General features: G+C 40.6%; 3 protein-coding genes across 7 annotated transcripts in view; 2 read left to right on the top strand and 1 right to left on the bottom strand.

The window, feature by feature from the left end:
- cracr2ab (calcium release activated channel regulator 2Ab) overlaps window positions 1-7,310 on the top strand; it is a 33,008-nt gene extending 25,698 nt beyond the window's left edge. For all 4 annotated transcript variants that reach the window (XM_062064874.1, XM_062064877.1, XM_062064875.1 and 1 more), the window contains 7 exons: window positions 72-624; window positions 1,147-1,282; window positions 1,585-1,666; window positions 1,827-1,941; window positions 2,009-2,110; window positions 5,409-5,485; window positions 5,558-7,310. In XM_062064874.1, the coding sequence (XP_061920858.1) occupies window positions 72-624; window positions 1,147-1,282; window positions 1,585-1,666; window positions 1,827-1,941; window positions 2,009-2,110; window positions 5,409-5,485; window positions 5,558-5,645 (1,153 nt within the window). In that variant the 3' untranslated portion in view covers window positions 5,646-7,310. The remainder of the gene's footprint in view (window positions 1-71; window positions 625-1,146; window positions 1,283-1,584; window positions 1,667-1,826; window positions 1,942-2,008; window positions 2,111-5,408; window positions 5,486-5,557) is intronic.
- prmt8b (protein arginine methyltransferase 8b) lies at window positions 6,821-19,113 on the bottom strand. Of its 2 annotated transcripts, none has more exons than XM_062064881.1 (10): window positions 18,787-19,113; window positions 16,137-16,316; window positions 15,656-15,811; window positions 12,860-12,923; window positions 11,189-11,331; window positions 11,016-11,103; window positions 10,835-10,950; window positions 9,275-9,425; window positions 7,518-7,639; window positions 6,821-7,444 (listed from the first exon to the last, which is right to left on the bottom strand). In XM_062064881.1, exons 1-10 carry the CDS (start codon window positions 18,853-18,855, stop codon window positions 7,361-7,363), a joined length of 1,173 nt encoding a protein of 390 aa, XP_061920865.1. In that variant the 5' UTR covers window positions 18,856-19,113; the 3' UTR covers window positions 6,821-7,360. The 2 variants fall into 2 exon arrangements, with proteins under 2 accessions (XP_061920865.1, XP_061920864.1); XM_062064880.1 differs by having other exon boundaries at window positions 6,822-7,444; window positions 16,137-16,349.
- Window positions 10,816-19,816, top strand: part of tspan11 (tetraspanin 11) — a 35,990-nt gene continuing 26,989 nt past the window's right edge. The window contains exons 1-2 of the mRNA XM_062064882.1: window positions 10,816-11,362; window positions 11,437-11,493. Of these exons, the coding sequence (XP_061920866.1) occupies window positions 11,336-11,362; window positions 11,437-11,493 (84 nt within the window). The 5' untranslated portion in view covers window positions 10,816-11,335. The remainder of the gene's footprint in view (window positions 11,363-11,436; window positions 11,494-19,816) is intronic.

The raw sequence follows: 19,816 nt of genomic DNA, 5'->3' as shown, positions 1-19,816 counted from the left end.
ATATCTGCCTTTTTTTGCAATCAAGTCACATTTTCATGGAAGACCATCCTCTGTTTCTCCTGTTTCCAAAGATCTCCTGTGGTGCTGGAGGGCTCCTACCAGTCTCTGGAGGCCTTGCCTGTAGAGCACCTTCAAATCGTGTTTGTTGCTTCCTCCTCCTGTAGTGAGGACGACGCCACCATCAACTCCTCGGGGGTGAAGAAGAGCGTCGGGTTGTCCAATGGCTACATGGGCCCTGCCCCAGCTAAGGTTCACAACATGAGGACCAAAGCCAAGAAGGCCATCGCCAGGTCCTCCAGCTTGAGGAGAACTGCCAGGGAGCGGGCCAAGAGGCCGGAGGCGGAGAGGAAGACAGACGTCGGGGATGAGGAGCTGGATGCGCCCCCGGACGGGTGGCCTTTGAGGCGCGTCATCTCCATCGAAGAAGACCACCTGCCCCACCTCCTCCAAGGTGGACCCCAGCTGTTGCTGCACCAGCTCAGCGAGGAAGAGGATGCGGAGGAAGCGCAGAGCGATTTGGACTCCAGCGTCGTCATGGCGACGCAGTCACAGAAGCTCCAGTTATTCCGAAAAAAGACCCCCATGTCGCCACGGGGGCAACCTGTGGGAAAGGAGACCCAGCATGTAGGCAACATCATGACCCAACTTTACCCCTCGAAGTCTTTAAAGTTATTCAGGCCGGCACAAATAAACTCGCCGGCCAGGGCGAGTTGGCTCTGCTGCCCTGGCTGGCGATTTAACCCGGCTTTCATTTTAATTGATCGCATTAATTAATTTACTTCTCTTTTGACTTGCCTTAATTGCCCGAATTAGTGACATGATCAAGTGTGTCGTGTTTTGGCTTGATGGATTATTTTGTGTCTTTCTATTCAAAATAAGATAACAGTCCTTCCGGGACCTCCCATTAAGAACTACAGAAAGAGACCCTAGCACATAGCCTTGAACAGTGTGTGTGTGTGTGTGTGTGTGTGTGTGTGTGTGTGTGTGTGTGTGTGTGTGTGTGTGTGTGTGTGTGTGTGAGTGTGTGAGTGTGTGAGTGTGTGAGTGTGTGAGTGTGTGAGTGTGTGAGTGTGTGAGTGTGAGTGTGAGTGTGAGTGTGAGTGTGTGTGTGTCCTAAAGTTTATCTATCAATTCTCTCCTTAAAAGGCAGAAGAGGCGCCCTTGCTGGGGCCGAGCCGCCTCTTTAAAGTGGTCCTGGTGGGAAACTCCAGCGTGGGCAAGACGTCACTTCTGCGCTCCTTCTGCGAGGGACATTTCCACCCGTCCACCACGGCCACTGTGGGTGAGAAGCCGCACGTCCTCCTCCTCATAACTAGCGCATCACATGAAAAGGCTTGTGGAGTCACACACATTGCATGGAAGATTATGTCCAATGGGATTACTTTTCCTTTCATCTTATTGTGCCCTCTAGCGGCTGACTTGTGTCACTGCATTATAACACTCAGAGACTATCATGCTGGTGTTGAATTATGTACTTTTACCTCCTAGTTCTAGTTCTGTTGGATAATTTTCCTTTAAAAAAAAAAAAACGAGAACTCCTGTCGTTTTTTGAAGTAATTGTTATTGTATGTTTATACTTACTAGGGATTGACTTCAGCGTGAAGATCTTAACCCTCAACAATATGCAAATAGCCATGCAGCTGTGGGACACGGCAGGTCAAGAGAGGTGAGCAGCGATAATTTTTGTCCCACTATCTAATCTCCCGACTCGTCACATCAACGTGCAAGCCCAGCAGAAAGTGGCGATAAATCAGTGGACAGTTTTCTGGAATTTGCAGAGCTCTGGGAGCAGCACCACTTCTTCTTAATAAGTGTTTTTGGCACAGATACCGCAGCATCACCAAGCAATTCTTCCGCAAGGCCGACGGCGTGGTGGTGATGTACGACGTCACGATGGAGGAGAGCTTCAAGGCCGTGAGTCCGTGGCTCGCCAACGTCAAGGTCTGAACTAGCACCCTGCTGAAGTTGTACCGAAACTGACATTTGGCTATCTACTCGTTTTTGTTAGGATGCTGCAGGAGAAGGGGTCCAAATCCTGCTGCTAGGCAACAAGATGGACATGGACGCAGACAGGGAGGTGTCCTTAAAAGAGGCAGAACAACTGGCTCAGGTTGGCTCCTTACACTTAGACTTAGACAAACTTTATTGATCCACAAGGGAAATTGTTCCACACTATTGCTAAGTCACAAAGGATGGAAAGTGTAAGATGGAAAGGATAATGCAGGTATAAAGTAGTAGTACCGTAGTAGCAATATAAAATATAACATATATGTAATATTTACATATTATATATACAGTATATACTATATACTCATATTTTATATTATTATATTATATTTGTATATAATACATACAATATATAACAAATCCCAATTAACATGTACAACATTACAGTATATGTAACAACTGCAGCAAAAAAGGGCAGCGTAAAATAAAGAGTATATTTAGCAGAAAATATACATTATAAACAAAGAGAGGTCGCTAACATAAAAGCGGTAAGGTAATAGACAGATATCATTTATTGCTGTATTGTGAGTGATTATACAGCTGGATGGAGTGCCATCCATCCATTTAATGGAGTTCTATTAAAAACCTTAACATATCTCACAGGAACATTTTGTGAAATGTTATATTATTTTATAATTTTAGTTATATATTATTATTACTTAATTGGTCTTATGTTATTTTATTATTATTAATTTATTATAATTGTCTGATTTGAAAAAAAAGAAGTAATTTTTAATTGTATTTTATTTATCATTATTGTATGCTATTTTTATTATTATTGGTTATACATTATTTTTAATGATCATTACTTGATATGATTATTATTTCTTTATTTTTTTAAATTACTACTGTTATTATTTTTTTATTATTTTTTTGTATTATTGTCACTCACGGACCAGAGGTTCTACATCGAGGATACTCCCATTCCGTTGGTGTCAGAGCTGCCAGTCAAGAGTCTAGGGCGATTGTACAATGCAAGTCTCAAAGCCTCGGACCAGAGCAATCAGCTGAGGGAAGAAACCAGTGGACAAAGGCCTTGTCCGCATTGACAAGACCTTACTTCCTGGCAAGTTGAAACTGTGGTGCCTACTGTTTGGATTGCTCCCCCGTTTGATGTGGCCACTAACAGTCTACGAGATCCCCATGTCCAAAGTCGAGAAGCTGGAGAGAACAGTCAGTGCATACATCAAAAAGTGGCTTAGCCTTCCACGGGGCCTCGGTAACATCGGCCTATATGGTCATGGTGCCCTGGAACTGCCCATCTCTAGCCTCACGGAGGAGTTTAAATGCACCAAGGTGAGGCTGAGCATGACACTGACTGAGTCTCAAGATGAGGTGATCCGAGCGGTTGCTCCCAGACCGGCAACCGGGAGGCAATGGATCCCATCTGAGGCCGTGCAACAAGCCAAATCTGCTCTCAGGCATGGAGACATAGTGGGACAAAAGCAGCACGGAAGAGGTGAGTTTGGACTTGTGGCTAGTCGACCCACATGGCACAAGGCAACATCAGCCCAGAGGAGAAAGCTGGTGGTTGATCATGTTCGACAACAAGAGGAGGCAGACTGATGTGCAACAGCAGTGGCACAGTCCAAACAGGGACAGTGGACTAGCTGGGAAAACCTGGAGCATCGTAAGCTCACATGGAAGGATCTTTGGGAAATGGAAGGGAGCCAAATGAGCTTCATCATCAGAGCCACCTACGATGTTCTTCCCACACCCAAGAACTTAAACCAATGGTTTAGAGAAGATCCTTCTTGTGCACTCTGTCAAACCTCTGCAACACTCAGTCACATCATCACCGGCTGCAAAATCAGTTTGTCTCAAGGCCGCTACACCTGGAGGCACAACCAGGTCTCAAGACAACTGGCGATCACCCTGGAGGAAAGCAGAAATAACAACAAGGCCCTCCATCCCCCAATCCCTAGTCACTCAATCACCACTCAGTTTGTAAGAGCAGGACAACTCCCACCAAAACCATCTGCAAGAGTGGAGGCAACCCTTCTGGACTCTGTCCAGGACTGGAAAATGCAGGTTGACTTGGACCACAAACTCATCTTCCCGCCTGAAATCATTACAACCAGCTTTAGGCCGGACCTGGTCTTGTGGTCAACCTCCCAGAAGACTGTGTTCATTGTTGAACTAACTGTACCATGGGAAGCAGCAGTTGGTGAAGCATATGAGCGCAAACAACTGAGGTATGCGGACATAGCAGCCGAGGCAGAGCAGCGCGGCTGGCGTTCCCGAGTGCTTCCAGTTGAAGTCAGGTGCAGAGGCTTTGTTGCTACGTCGACAACCAAGCTCCTCAAAGGAATGGGATTGAGAGGTCAGGCCTTCCGGCGGGCTGTCACATCGCTGTCGGATGTTGCTGAACGAAGTAGCAGATGGATATGGTTCAAGAGAAAGGACCCAAACTGGGCTGCTAAATGACATCTAGGGGTAAAGGCAGAGGGGGGCACACCTGGGACGCCAGATGTCGCCGTTGACCCCTCCGGAGGTGTCGTGGGCCTATCAACGAAACACCAATGAAGGAGGGTGCCCACCTGAAGACCCAGTGAAGCTTTTGCCCCTAACTCCCCCCCCACTCAACACTAACTGCTGATTCATCTGAGGGATTGTACTATCTAGTCCTATGAGCTCAACAAATTGTTGGTTATTTTTTTGTATTATCTTTATTTTATACTATCATTATTTTATTACAAATATTAATTATTTATTTTACATTATTGTTATACATTATTATTATTATTAGTTATATTTTGTTATTGTTTTATGTTATTAGTCCTTATTTTTTTATATTTTTTAAATTTATTTTATACTATTTTTCTTTTCTTTTATATGTTTTTAATATGTTGTATACTAATTTGCCAGAGGAATTCGCACAATAGCACAGTCACACACACATATTCATTGTGACCAAAATGACTTGTTGCAAATGCTATTTTTAACCCATTTTTTCTGAAAAAAAATGAAGCTGATCGTTAATGTACCGGTATTTTTTATGCAACATATCGATTTGGACCACTGATTGAATTGTTTTAATTGTTGATTTTTAAAATATATTTATCTGCCAAATGGTGCTAGTTTTTCTGTAAGTATTTGGAAAAAAGTTTATGATTTTAGTTTAATTTTGTTTATTCCCAATAGAAAAACAGGTATGAAATATTAATTATGCATCATGTGAACATACTAGCCTTTAAAGAGTTAAAATCCACCAAAAGAATAAGAATAATGTAATTACAAATAATATTTTAAGAAGATTGCCCTATTAAAGTAGAAAAAAATGAATTTGTATTTTTACAGCAATTTTTGAGAAGCTGATATTTTTTGTCATTAGAGACAAATTAATGAGGATATTTGAAGGACCTCTAAGGGTTAATAATGTGTTGTTATTTCCTGCGCAGGAGAGCAAGGTGATGTTCTACGAGGTCAGCGCCTACACGGGAAAGAATGTGACCGAGTCCCTCACTCACCTGGCCAGGTAACAACATGACGTTGGCCTGTAGCTACATCCTAACATGAAGCGCGTTGATGCTATTTATTGTGCTTTCAGAGTGTTGATGGAGCAAGAGGACAAGGTTCGAGACACCACTGTCATTCTGAGCGCTCAGCCCTTAAGGAAGAAAGCCTGCTGCAAGTGAAGATGTGGAGGTCGACTTTTGACTTACACGTTAAGCAATGAGTCAGACATAAGAAAGTTTGTGTCCTGCAAATTACGGACTTGTGCTATTTTTTTTTTTTTTGGAAGGTGGTGGAAATACAGCAATTTGCAGAATTTGAGGCGGGGTACTTAAGGGGAAGGGCAGCATCTTGAGAAAAATTAGGAAAATCAGGCATATAATGTTTATGTTGCGTTGTAGAACAGCTGCTTTTGAAGTGTGAGGCACAGGACTTCACAGGAGGTATGGTAGCTTGTCAAAATAAAGAAACATTTATTCATTAAAAAATAAAAAATATTTCCTTCAGACAAAAGATATCTTTAGAAAAAAACAACTATATTTTCTGTCAAAAATATTATACCTCAAACCTTATTAATTAAAAATATTAATATGATTTTTTTTTCCCGCAATAATTTTTCCCCCTTATATATAATTGGGGTGTCTCAATCCGATATTTATAACAGACATCGTAACAAGTATGGTATTATATGTGTGACATAATGTGCGATACAAGCAGTGTGTTTACAAAAGGTAAACATGACAGGCTATAGGCTACTAGGAGCTTGCATCTACACAACAGCTAAGCACACAATAGCACACAAGCTAGACATGCGTAATAAGTGTCCTTCATTGAAAATATTGCAGTCTAAAACAGCACATTTGTCAATATAAACAACTATCAAATAATTATAGTTACATATTACTTACTCATACAAAGTCTCCAAGACAGAAAAGTGTTAGAAAGTATCCAGTAACAAACGTGTCTGCATCACGAGCTTAACAATTATTATTCCACTTTAACTTAAAACCAGCATAAGTCCACTTCAGACGATTAATGAACAGGTTAGTGTTTTTCATGCCTACCATTGCTCTCTAATTTCACTTGATCCAACATTTTCTAACATTCCACACTCAAAACTAATAAAAAAAAGTATGTCTGATTCCTGCTGACATCATATAGGGTTAATAGTGGTATCGCATCGGAAGTGAATAAGTTGTATTGGGACACCCCCTAATATTTTTTGTTTTTCTTTATCATTCTTATGCTGCTGAAGTCCTCCATCTCACATGAAAAGTGTTGTCCAGTAAGATGCTATCACTTCCTTGTTTTCTTTTGAAAAATTGCAGAATCACACCATAGGTAGATTTTATTTAAAAACATGTTAATATTACGGTTACGTTAGAATCAGCTTAATTTTTCATGTAATCACATTTGATACTGATGCCAGGACGAATAAAAGAATGTGTCATGTAGTTGAAATGAAACCCCGCTGGAAAAGGTGCTTTACTCTCCACTGTTTTATTCACCTTTTACAGTGTTTTCCTCAGGCTTATTCGCGCACTAAACATTGACTTTTCATTACTTTCCGAGTGAGCAGAAGCTTTTCTTCTCATGCAAAAACAAACACACGACATAATCAATCTTCATAAGCGGAGACCCTCAGCGACGTCCAGTTAGCTGCATCAAGATATGAAATTAGTGAGAAAGTCAAGTTTTTTTTTAGGAAGTTACATTCATCCAAGAGTCCTTTGTGTTATTGCTGATACTGATGACATCACGTATAGGCTGGATCGGATGGCGTCCGGCATGATGCTCGCCCTTGCCGCAGGTCAGCTGCAGGTCAGCTCCGCGGGGGGTTTTGGGGAAGGGGGTCGTCCGGCGTATTAGAGGGGCGTTTCATGGGCCCGCTCAACCCTTAACGCATCTTATAGTCGTGGGAGATGGCGGCATCACACAGCTGCCCCTTAAAGTCCAGCTCCAGGGTGAACTCCAGGTCACGCTGTGGACGTCCAAGCAAGAACAGAAACATTCAGCTGGTGCAAGAAGACACTTTTCAAGGTGGGTTTCTTTACCACATTCTTCTCGTTGGGCCTGATAGCGATGCTGCCGAATATCTCCTCGCCTTTCTTCACAGTCAGGTAGTCCTCCAAGTAGAACACCGTCTGTTTCCAGTGCGTGCTGGCAGCGTCTGGAGCTGAGAAGGGCAAAGCAGTCGGAAAGGAGGAAAGTATCTCCAGACGACGTGTGAACATGGAGGACATCGCCCAGATGTTAGCAGCGGTCATCCTCAGCCTCAGGCCCAACAGTTAAAGCCAAACATAGAACCTCCTCTACCGCACGTTATGTAAGTCTCAACGTGTCAGCATAAGTTTACGTAACAGCCAGTCATACGCCGCACTTCCTCTGCACGCCATGTTTGGTGCACTCACTATCCTCCTCCTTTTGCCAATAAGTGTTTGCTACTTAAGCCACAACATTAGGTACACCTGCTACTAATCCACTTCAGTGTTTGTATCAAAACATGTCTTGCTAAAGAATCATTCTTCAATACATTTATGACATTCTTAGAGGCAAAAGACTTAATGGAGGCGTTTAACTTTACAACAATGAAGAAAAACACCTTTTTTCTGTTTTTTGGTGGGTTAAAAAACAGCAAGTGCAAGGAGGAGGAGGTGCAGCAGCTTAAGGAAAGTAAAGAAAAACATAAACTTTCATGTTTTTCAGTTTGAAGAACACAGTTTTTAAAGTGTAAGGAGGATGATGTCAAGAGAGGCACAGCAGCTCAAGAAAAATGATGACATTTTTAGCTTTTTATTATTGCAAATTGTGAGGACGTCATGAGTGATGTGGTAACTTGAAAAAATAAAAGTATTTTTCTTGAAAAAAAAAAAAATCGAAAATATTTAGAAAATTTTTTTTTTCTCAAAGACAGGACAAAAACTTTTTTTCTGTAATAAGAAATTAAGAACATTTTTTCCTTTGACAAAAAAAATTAGTAGCATGAAGGTCTTTTTCTTACAAAACAATCAAATTAGTTTTTTCAGAAAACTCAAAAATAAATTATTTTTTTTCTTGAGATAATCAAGAATGGGAAAAGAAAATATTCTTGAGTAAAACGAAAATTTTTTCCACAGAAAAACAGGAAAAAACTAATTATTTGAGGAGAAAAATCAAGAATAAAAGTTTTTGGGAGAAAAAAAAGACGAGAAAAATCAAAACTTTTTCATCGTTTCAGAAAAAAATAAGAAAAAAAGTATTTTTTTCATTCAGAAACAAAAAAATATTTTCTTTCCGAAAAATCAAGAACATGCCACAATTCTTTTTCCTTGCGAAAAATTGACAATTAAAAAATTTCAGAAAAGTCAAGAACAAATACATTATTTGCATTTGAGAAAAATCCCCCACAATTATTTTTTAATTCTTTAAAAAAGAAAGAAAGACAAAATATAAACACACACATATATATATATATATATATATATACAGTGGGGCAAAAAAGTATTTAGTCAGCCACCCATTGACAATCAATGGGTGGCTGACTAAATACTTTTTTGCCCCACTGTATATATATATATATATATATATATATATATATATATATATATATATATATATATATATATATATATATATATATATATATATATATATATATATTAGTGATGTTTTCTATAAAGAAAAACTAATCAGAAGTCAAGTCAAACATTGTTCTCAAGCTGCTGTGTCTCCCTTGAAGTCCTTCACCTCCCACCATTGTTCCCTAACAAAAAATGCTATGATATGCTGTGATGTCCACACTTGTCCAGTGTGGCGTGCAAGTGGGCCTCACCTGTGGAGAAGCCCGTCTTCTTGTGACACTTGGTGAACTCGATGGTGAAATAGGTGACCAGCGCGTGCACGTAGTCGTTACGCTGGATCTGCAGGCAGAACGCCGACGTGAAGGCGAGGTCATCTGGCTTCACCGTGTAGATGTCCACTTCCTGTCGTGTGTGTGTGTGTGGCAACAAAATCAAGTCAGCTTAGCTCTCATTTATTTTTAACACTCCCACCACACTTACAAATAGAGCGCAGGCACATATCTTGCAGGATTATTATTCATGTGTGTGAGAGTGTGTGAAAGCCCACAGGTTGAATCACGGCTGGCTAACGAGCACCGCTCACACTACACATGCTGTGTGGGTGTGTTCAGGACCACACACACTGCATTAATATAGTCATGTATCATCAATTCTGGTTTACTTTGGCAGGGGTCTCCAACCACTGGCACTGGCCTGTGGGCGGAGCTAAACCAAGCCACGAAAACCACTGTACTGTATTAGAGTACCGTATTAGAGTACAGTATTAGAGTACGTAATAGAGTGCCATATTAGAGTACTGTATTATAGTGCAATATTAGGGTGCCGTATTACGGTACAAGATTAGAGTACAGTATTAGAGTGCAATATTAGGGTGCCGTATTACGGTACAGGATTAGAGTACAGTATTAGAGTGCCGTGTTAGAGTACAGTATCAGAGTACCGTATTAGAGTGCGGTATTAGAGTGCCGATTAGAGTACGTATTAGAGTACAGTATTAGAGTGTTGTATTAGAGTACAGTATTAGAGTACAATATTAGGGTGGCGTATTACGGTACAGGATTAGAGTACAGTATTAGAGTGCCGTATTACGGTGCAGTATTAGGGTGCCGTATTAGAGTACAGTATTAGGGTGCCGTATTACGGTACAGGGTTAGAGTACAGTATTAGAGTGCCGTATTAGAGTACAGTATTATGGTGCAGTATTAGGGTGCCGTATTAGAGTACAGTATTAGAGTACAGTATTAGGGTGCCGTATTACGGTACAGGGTTAGAGTACAGTATCAGAGTGCCGTATTAGAGTGCCGTATTAGAGTGCCGTATCAGAGTACCGTATCAGAGTACCGTATCAGAGTGCCGTATCAGAGTGCCGTATCAGAGTGCCGTATTAGAGTACAGTATTAGAGTGCAGTATTAGGGTGCCGTATTAGAGTACAGTATTAGAGTGCCGTATGACGGTACAGGATTAGAGTACAGTATTAGAGTACCGTGTTAGAGTGCCGTGTTAGAGTACTGTGTTAGAGTACTGTGTTAGAGTACAGTAATAGAGTGCCGTATTACGGTACAGTATTAGAGTGCCGTGTTAGAGTGCCGTGTTAGAGTGCCGTGTTAGAGTGCCATGTTAGAGTACTGTGTTAGAGTACTGTATTAGAGTACAGTATTAGAGTGCCGTATTACGGTACAGGATTAGAGTACAGTATTAGAGTGCCGTGTTACAGTACAGTATTAGAGTGCCGTGTTACAGTACAGTATCAGAGTACTGTGTTAGAGTACAGTATTAGAGTGCAGTATTAGAGTACAGTATGTGTGCGTACCTTAAGCAGACAGGTGTTGGTGAGCACCTGCTTGGGGTCCACCACGTCCACCAAAGGCTCCTTGATGGCCACATTGCGAATGCAGCTCATATCAAAGCCGTACACGTTCTCCCACCCTGTACACACAAACACCTAAAGTACTGTTTGCATTTTTGAAAGTGGTTTAAGCAGAATAACTCACAGTGGATCTTGAAGTCTTTGTACTGCCTGTCCTCTATGGCCACCACATAAAGAGCAGCACGGTCAGGAAACATCAGACCTCCAGGTTTCTGAGAACAACCAGAGCGTCAGCACTCTCGAGCTCAAAGGTCGCCAGCACCGCACCCGCCCAGCCCACCCTTTGGCGTACCGTACCAGCCACTTGTCCCTGGCGAAGATGACGGTGTTGAGCATGGACTCATAGAAGAGGCAGTAGCCCATCCACTCGGAGATGATGATGTCCACCTTCTCCACGGGGAGCTCCACCTCCTCCACCTTGCCTTTGAAGATGGTGATGACTGCATGCGGGGAAAAGACACTAAGCTGCAGGTGACAAATTCCGCTGGGAATCAAAAAATGATCTCACAAATGCGTTGTTGGTTGACATTTGTCTCGTGTTACAGGACAATTCCAGCTTCTTTTGGACCATCTTTGGACATCTGTGGGTGCTAATTTTGCTGGTAAGTATATTACACAATGTATTTGTAATATTTACTAATTATTGATGAGTAGCAGCAACACATTCAAGGTGAGTAACTTTGCCTGGCTCTTCCACAATATTAGACTAGACTTAGACTTCCTTTTATTTTCATTCAAATTTGAACTTTACAGTAGAGATAAAAACGAAATTTTGTTGCATTAGCTCGTTGTAGTGCAAGATATTCCAACAACTTTCAATATTTTTTAGTCATCCTATACTCATGAACTGTTGTTACTTGAACAATGTTGAAGTTAAAAGAATACAAATATTTGGTTTTATTTTTTCATGTTATTTTTAATTTAGTTTGATTTAATTAATTGAATTTATCAACCAAATTCGGGTCATTTCTAATATTTGATACCTGTACAGTAAACCCTTATTTATCGCTGTTACTGTAATAGGCCTGATTGTGGCAAATTAATTTTTCTTCTTTTCTTTTCTGTAACTTATACATTATTAAAATTAAATAGTTGAAAAATGTTTTTTGGTTTTTTTACGTGAACAAAAGTCAAGTTTAAAGCAAGAAAATTAATTATTTTTATTGTATTTATTTTTTTTATTTGACTATTTAATTTATTGACCAATATTTAATATTTTTTCGACTTGTAGAGTAAACCCTCATTTATCGCTGTTAATTGGTTCCGGGCCTGACCGTGGTAAATGAATATCCGCAAAGTAGGAATTAATTTAAATTGAATGTTTTCATAGCTAGAGCATAAACACATGAATGAACACCCATGTAGTCACATTTACACTCCTTTAATCCAATACAGTAATGCTGCCTAAGGCTCAGCCACTCAGTGGCCACGATACTGAGCAGTGCGCTGTGATTGTTTTGGTCTCATCTAGTGGCCCATACTTGTGTAGTATTGATATTTGTACTTCTTTCACACATTGGCTTAATTTAAGTAAAAAATATGTATAAATTGCTTTAAAAAAGGAAAGAAATTCCGCAAAAGAGTGAGGCCGCAAACTTTGAAGCGCGATATTTGTTATACCACTTACAGCCACCAGGGGCACTGTTTGCACAGTAGCAGTGTATTACTATGATATCTTATACATTCTAGTCTTCATTCATCACATTTCTGAGGCAATTTGCGTTCTCTACATTTGTGCAGCTTGTGCCAAATCAAACAATAATTGCTCCCAAGGGTCAAAACTTGATTTGTAAAATACTCATCTTCCATCTGTGAAGACAGCAGGTGTCAGCATCACAACTAATGGCGAGTGAGTTGATGTCTTTTTGACATAATAAGATGAATTCCCCCTCAAAGCCGTGACTCATATTGCCGGGGTGTTGACAGTAATGTTGAAAATATGCAAATGTTTATTAGCACATTGCTTACCATTGTGAAGGTGGTTGGACTTGATGATCTTCTCGGAATATTCCGATATGCTGGAACATTCGATCTGCGGGCACAGGGAAGCAAAGCACTTATGTTATGAATGATTAATTAAATATTGAAATAAATAAATAATTACACGTACTTTTACAATTAATGGATGGCACATTTCATAACACATTTATGTATTCAATTCAAATTCTAATTAAATAATTACACATTTAAGCAATTATTTAAAGATTTATTTCATTGACCCTCCATATATAGACGGTATAATGTTATTGGTCATTTTATTGCATCATTTTACAGTAGGAATCTACTGTTTTGATACATTTTACCATCATTTTTTTTTAAACAGAAATTTCCTATTTCATGATCACTGCATATTTCTTAGGCACTGAGTGCTTGCCATGCGTGTGTATCAGGAATTGTTTTTGTTTCTTAGTGACTGTTGGTTTTTGTATGCGTGCTTCATGTGGGTTTCACTTTGTGCTTTAAACTGAATCTCTGTGTATGTTATTTACAACGACAATAAAGGAATCTAATCTGTATAGTGGACAAAAGGAATAGGTCAGAAGTGCCCTTAAAGGAAGTTAAAAGTACGATTTTCTACAAGCTTTTATATAGTTTAGTTTAGTTTAGATTATGTTTCAAGGGACAATGCACAGAAACATTAAGCTCAAAGACAAATATGTTCTGCACCAGATTATAGCTAAATAGCTCATTTCCATCTGCATTACAACCACACCTCATTTACATCATCACACGTAGACAATACATGTTCTTGTTCACATCTGTCATCATTTGTAAAAAAAACAACCATGATTTTAACAGACACACCTCACAGCTTACAACAACATTTTCTCATGCATAAATATAATACACATTAAGTTGACATGTCAAACATAGTGCCCACCTCAGTGACCGTGTGAGCAACTTTGATTGCTCCAAAACCACTTTTTAAGTTCAAGTGTGAATGAAGAGTAATCTGTTATATGAGGTCAGAGATCAACCCTGTTAGCTCACAATCTCATTAACCCTAATGAACGGATCAAATTCAAGAACTTTTTGTCCACATTGTTTATCGGCTAGGGACAGGTATTGTTTCGATTTTAACTGATACCGGTACCAAATCATAACTTTTAAAACCAGGAGTGTCCAAAGTTGCGACCCGCAACTCGAGTTTTGTTAGCACTCAGCATATTGTCCAAATAAAATCAAAGAAAAAACAATGTAAGAAAAAAGAGCAAAAAGATGAATTTAATGAGAAAAAGCAGAAATGTTGATATTAATAACCAATAATAATAATGCGCTTCGTCACCTATGACACAAAATGTTGTCTTTAAATATATGTATATAATACATGTTTTTAGCATTTTTTTTTTTCAAATAAAGAAATATCTAAATGGCCCCCACATGTTTTAACTTTTTAGTCGCGGCAGTTGATGAATAAAGTTTGGACGCCCCTGATCTAAACGGATGGCGGTGCTTAAGTGCAGCCCAAATCGGTGCTTAAAAAAATAGAAAACATGCAATTTTTTATAAAACCAACCAAAAAAAACTTTTGCCTTTTTATTTTCAGACAATTCCGTGACATTCAAGTTGAAGAAGCTAGTAAGTGAAATACCTAAAGTATATAAACTAAAGGATGTTTTAAGTACAAGTGTAATTTTTTTTTCAAAATTCTGGTGACTGATTTGATTTACGGTCATGGATTTTACAGCGCATTGCTGTAAATAAAAAAATATAATAATGGTTCTACCGTCATTTTTGCGTTAGGGACGGGGTGGCGCGGTTGGGAGAGTGGCCGTGCCAGCAACCTGAGGGTTCCTGGTTCAATCCCCACCTTCTACCAACCTCGTCACGTCCGTTGTGTCCTTGAGCAAGACACTTCACCCTTGCTCCTGATGGGTTGTGGTTAGGGCCTTGAATGGCAGCTCCCGCCATCAGTGTGTGAATGAGTGTGTGAATGGGTGAATGTGGAAATAGTGTCAAAGCGCTTTGAGTACCTTGAAGGTAGAAAAGCGCTATAAAAGTATAACCCATTTACCATTAATACTGGCAACTGAGCTGCCAGTTTGTTTGTTTTTTAACGTAAAATCGACGGCCTTTTTTTTTTTCATAGTACATACACTACCGTTCAAAAGTTTGGGGTCACATTAAAATGTCCTTATTTTTCAATTAAGATAACTTTAAACTAGTCTTAACTTTAAAGAAGTACACTCTATACATTGCTAATGTGGTAAATGACTATTCTAGCTGCAAATGTCTGGTTTTTGGTGCAATATCTACATAGGTGTATAGAGGCCCATTTCCAGCAACTATCACTCCAGTGTTCTAATGGTACAATGTGTTTGCTCATTGGCTCAGAAGGCTAATTGATGATTAGAAAACCCTTGTGCAATCATGTTCACACATCTGAAAAAAGTTTAGCTCGTTACAGAAGCTACAAGACTGACCTTCCTTTGAGCAGATTGAGTTTCTGGAGCATCACATTTGTGGGGTCAATTAAACGCTCAAAATGGCCAGAAAAAGAGAACTTTCATCTGAAACGCGACAGTCTATTCTTGTTCTTAGAAATGAAGGCTATTCCACAAAATTGTTTGGGTGACCCCAAACTTTTGAACGGTAGTGTATACAATATGTGACTTAAACAAGCACTTGTTGCAGGTTGCTGAGTCGGCATTCATTTAGCACCAACTTACGCACTGAAAACTTATTTTTGGTTTGTGGTTACTACCGTTTACACCGAGGCCTTTATGAACCGGGTTTCAGTACCCATCACTGGCCTTGGCTCACCCCGTAGACGTGTTTGGCGCCGGCGTTGGCGGCAAACATGGACAAAATCCCCGTCCCGCTGCCGACGTCCAACACGATCTTGTCCTTGAACACGTGCTTGTTGTGGTACATGGCGTTGCGGTAGGTGAGCGTGCGCACCTCGTCCTTCAGCATCTCCTGGATGAGTCAGACAGGAAGTTGACATGTTTTTTAATGTGGGTCAAAAGACTCCATCGGCGTCTTGAAATAGACGGGAGCGTATATCGCAAATCCCCAGGGAGAAACCTGATATCTTCCTCGCTACTTCCCCCAGCTCTAATCGGGGGCGCTCTCTTTGTGCAAAAGGCCTTCTTTATCTAACTGCTAAATTTGGACGCCGCTGGGAGAACGAAAGACGCCCTCATTTATTTCTAACATGCACCTTGTTTCCAGCCAACGTCATTAACTAGCTAGTTGTGTGTGGAAATCGACCTGTGGACTTACTGCAGGGGTTTGAGTTTACCTCATGGATGCCAAAGTGGGCGTAGGAGTCAAAGTAGTAATCCCGTGACGTCATCTCCTCGGGACTCATCAGCTTGGCGCCCTTGCTGCGAGTGGACGAGGCGGACAGGGCGCTGACGCGGTGCGCGTGGTGGGCGTTGTTGCTAGGCACTGGTTTGGACAGAGGGGGCGGCTGGGGAGACTGGGAGAAATGGGAAGTGACGGCCTGGTGCCGCTAGTGAGGGGAGGAGTCGTCAAAGGAAATCATTTTGTTAGTGAACACCTGCACCATGCTGCCATCTTTGTTACAGTCAAGTGATGTGTTTGAAGAATAGCCCTCTGGCTCAATTTACAAAAAAAATGTTTAACCTTTTTTTATGAATGTGAAATGATTTGACTACTTCTTAAAAAATCTAACTTTAATAGATTTTGATGGATGTTTTGTACAAGAACAATATTGTGGAAAATAAATTGTTCAATAAATAATTATTGTACAACAAAATCACTAAAAACATAACCAAAAAATAAATTTGCAAACCTTCTTGACACAATTCTGACTGGGGATTCTCAAACTGGTGTATGCGGGTTCCATCTAATGGTAAGCCAAAGAATCACTTGATTAAAGTACAGTTTTCTTTTTGCTTTGTCTATACTCAAACACAGTGTTACTGTTCAAACTGTTCGTAATGTTACAATGGCCAACAATATGATATACTGTATACTTGTTAACTAAAACCCTCTGCCTTGTTTTAATGAATACTTGGGCCTACTACGTTGCGGTGTTTTACTGTTGGTCATTATGGTGGTACTTGGAGACACAAGTGTCTTCTAAGGTGGTAGAACCACTGCTGCAATGTATGCCTTGCTAACAGGGCAGCCCCTCACATAAACGCATGTAAAATGCTAATTAATGAATATAAAAGGGCGCTTCACATGAAATTGTACCGCAATATAGTTCCTAGCCCTTTCCTCCTCAGTCCCTGATGAGTATTACATGGCAAATTGCCCTCGTAATTGTCACCCTTTTTCGTGCGGTGCAGCAATTTGCTCTGGGTTTGAAAGGCAGACATGTGGGACTCAATCCCCGGCGTTAACTGTGTTAAGGAGAATTGCTATTTTTTGTTTTAATTAGGGGTGTCCCAATCTGATATAATATTATCAGATATAGCCTGACTTCATCAAAAAGACAAGTATGGCTTATATGTCCTTGCATGTAAAATATGAGATATAAAGTGTGATATAAGCAGTCCTGCAGAGTGTTTACTTGTGCAAAGCTGGACAGCCAGTTAACATCTAAATGTCCTCCAATAAACACACTTGGTTGGTCTTTTCTTCTATTTTAGTCAAGTCATTTACAAAAGATAAACATGGTAGGCTATAGGCTACTAAGAGCGAGCAGCTACACAACAGCTAAGCACACAAGCTAGACACACTGTACGTAAAGTGTCTTTCATTGAACAATATTGCCGTCCAAAGCAGCACATTAGTCAATATAAAAAAATATCAAATAATTATAGTTGCATATTACTTACACATACAAAGTCTCCAAGGCAGAACTGTATCAGAACGTATCCAGTACCAAACGTGTCCGCATCATTCAACTTACTGCGTCATGAGCGTGATTTCATGAATTATTATGCCCAAAAAAACAATTGCCACTCCACTTCAACTTAAAGACAACGTACGTCCATTCCAAATAGTTGATAATAAATAGGTGTTCTTCATGTCTACCATTGTTCTGTTGGACTAATTTCACTTGCTCAAACCTTTTCTAACATTCCACACTGCAAAATAATACAAGTATGATTCCTGATGATATCCTATCGACTTTATATCGGTATCCGCTAATACTCAAGGCTCCAATATCGGTATCGTATCAAAAGTGAATTGATACATCATGACACCACTAAGTTTAATGACGTAAAAAGTGTTATTTTGCACACAAAACAATGTAATTATTGAACAATGTATTTTCCAATCATTTGTTTTAGTCGAAAACAAGCATCATTGCATCCAAGTTTGAGGTTCACACATATTAAAAAAAAAATAGTGTAAACAAATGTAATGGGGAAATTACAATTCTGCTGAGGGCCCCAATTTAGCAAGCACGGCCACGCCTGCGCTATATTGTCTTCAAAAACAAGAAACAGATGAAGAAAAAATATGCTTTTCGGCTCCACTATTTTGCAGCACAAGGGTCAAAATATTAGAAACAGCTCTCAACCTCTTCTTGTTATGGATGATTGGATAACAATCCCGCAGGTGTACCTAACAGATGTACTTTCATGTCAAACAGGTGCTGGCATTGTTTTGGAGGCGTTTTTAGACATTCTCTTCAACTTTCTCATTTTTAGTTGCTGCTCTTTCCAAATGAATGGAAGCCTGGTCACGTGACTACTAGTCAACCCCCCCACTTATAATTAATAGTTTGCGTTTGCTTGGCTGGCTAATAATAGGCGAAAGTAAGTGTGTTAAAAAGGCGCTCGGTTGTGTTTCAGCACCAAGGACAGCGGAAGTGTCCTTCGGCGGCAGGAGAACTCGACGCGACATTTACATCGTAAATGGAGCCAAATCGTGCGCTTTTTTTTGTTTATTGCAGCAGTTTTTGCTGCGTGGAATTAATGCTGCAAAACAATAGATGATAATGACAAGACACCCTTTCAAGGTCCTACCTCGGAACCGTCCGCCTCCGCCATCTTCCGCCGGAGCAGCAAACACCGTGACGAATGACCGAGTCCCATGAGAGGCGGCGAGATTTCCGCACCAACTCAGTGCAACTGTGCGGGATTTGATTGCAGTCCTGTGAGCCGCTCACGGCTTCCTTCGATTGGACACACCCGCGGAAAATGCACGTCCTCAAAAAAGTTAATGTGCAATGCAGGTGGGAGGTTGCAGGTTCGAGCCCCTCTTCCGCCGTGCACATTTGAAAGGCGACACGAAGCGCTTTAAAGTCCACATGAGGAGACACTTGCGTGATCGTGAGGGCTCCCACGAACTTTGGAGAACGTGTGCGCGCACCTCTCTCTCTTTAGTTGAGGGGCGTTCAAATATGTGGGAATAAATCTGCAGTTTAAACATCCATTGTCACAATCCAAAAGCTCCATAGAAAATTATAGTATTACAAAGCTATTTGCTATTAATAGTACTGCCATTTCAGGTTCCAATTCAATCCATTTTCTACCGATTGTCCCTTTTGAGGTCGGGGGGGTGCTGGAGCTTATTTCAGCTGCATTCAGGCGGAAGGCGGGGTACACCCTGGACAAGTCGCCACTTCATCGCAGGGCCAACACAAATAGACAGACAACATTCACACTCACATTCACACCAATTTAGTGTTGCCAATCAACCTATCCCCAGGTGCATGCCTTTGGAGGTGGGAGGAAGCCGGAGTACCCGGAGGGAACCCACGCAGTCACGGGTAGAACATGCAAACTCCACACAGAAAGACCCCGAGCCCGGGGATAGAACCCAGGACCTTCATATTGTGAGGCACATGCACTAACCCAGGGGTGTCAAAGTCATTTTAGATGGGGGGCCACACGGAGAAAAATCTACTCCCAAGTGGGCCGGACTGGTAAAATCACGGCACGATAACTTAAAAATAAAGACAACTTCAGGTTGTTTTCTTTGTTTAAAAATAGAACAAGCACAAATGTACAAATCATAATGTTGTTAGGTTTTTATTTTACACATACATGTTGC

This window comes from Entelurus aequoreus, linkage group LG12 (genome assembly GCF_033978785.1).
Source record: "Entelurus aequoreus isolate RoL-2023_Sb linkage group LG12, RoL_Eaeq_v1.1, whole genome shotgun sequence".
Classification (NCBI taxonomy): Eukaryota; Metazoa; Chordata; class Actinopteri; order Syngnathiformes; family Syngnathidae; genus Entelurus; species Entelurus aequoreus.
The sequence above is the reverse complement of the archived record's forward strand: the minus strand, read 5'-3'. Positions and strand labels throughout refer to the sequence as shown.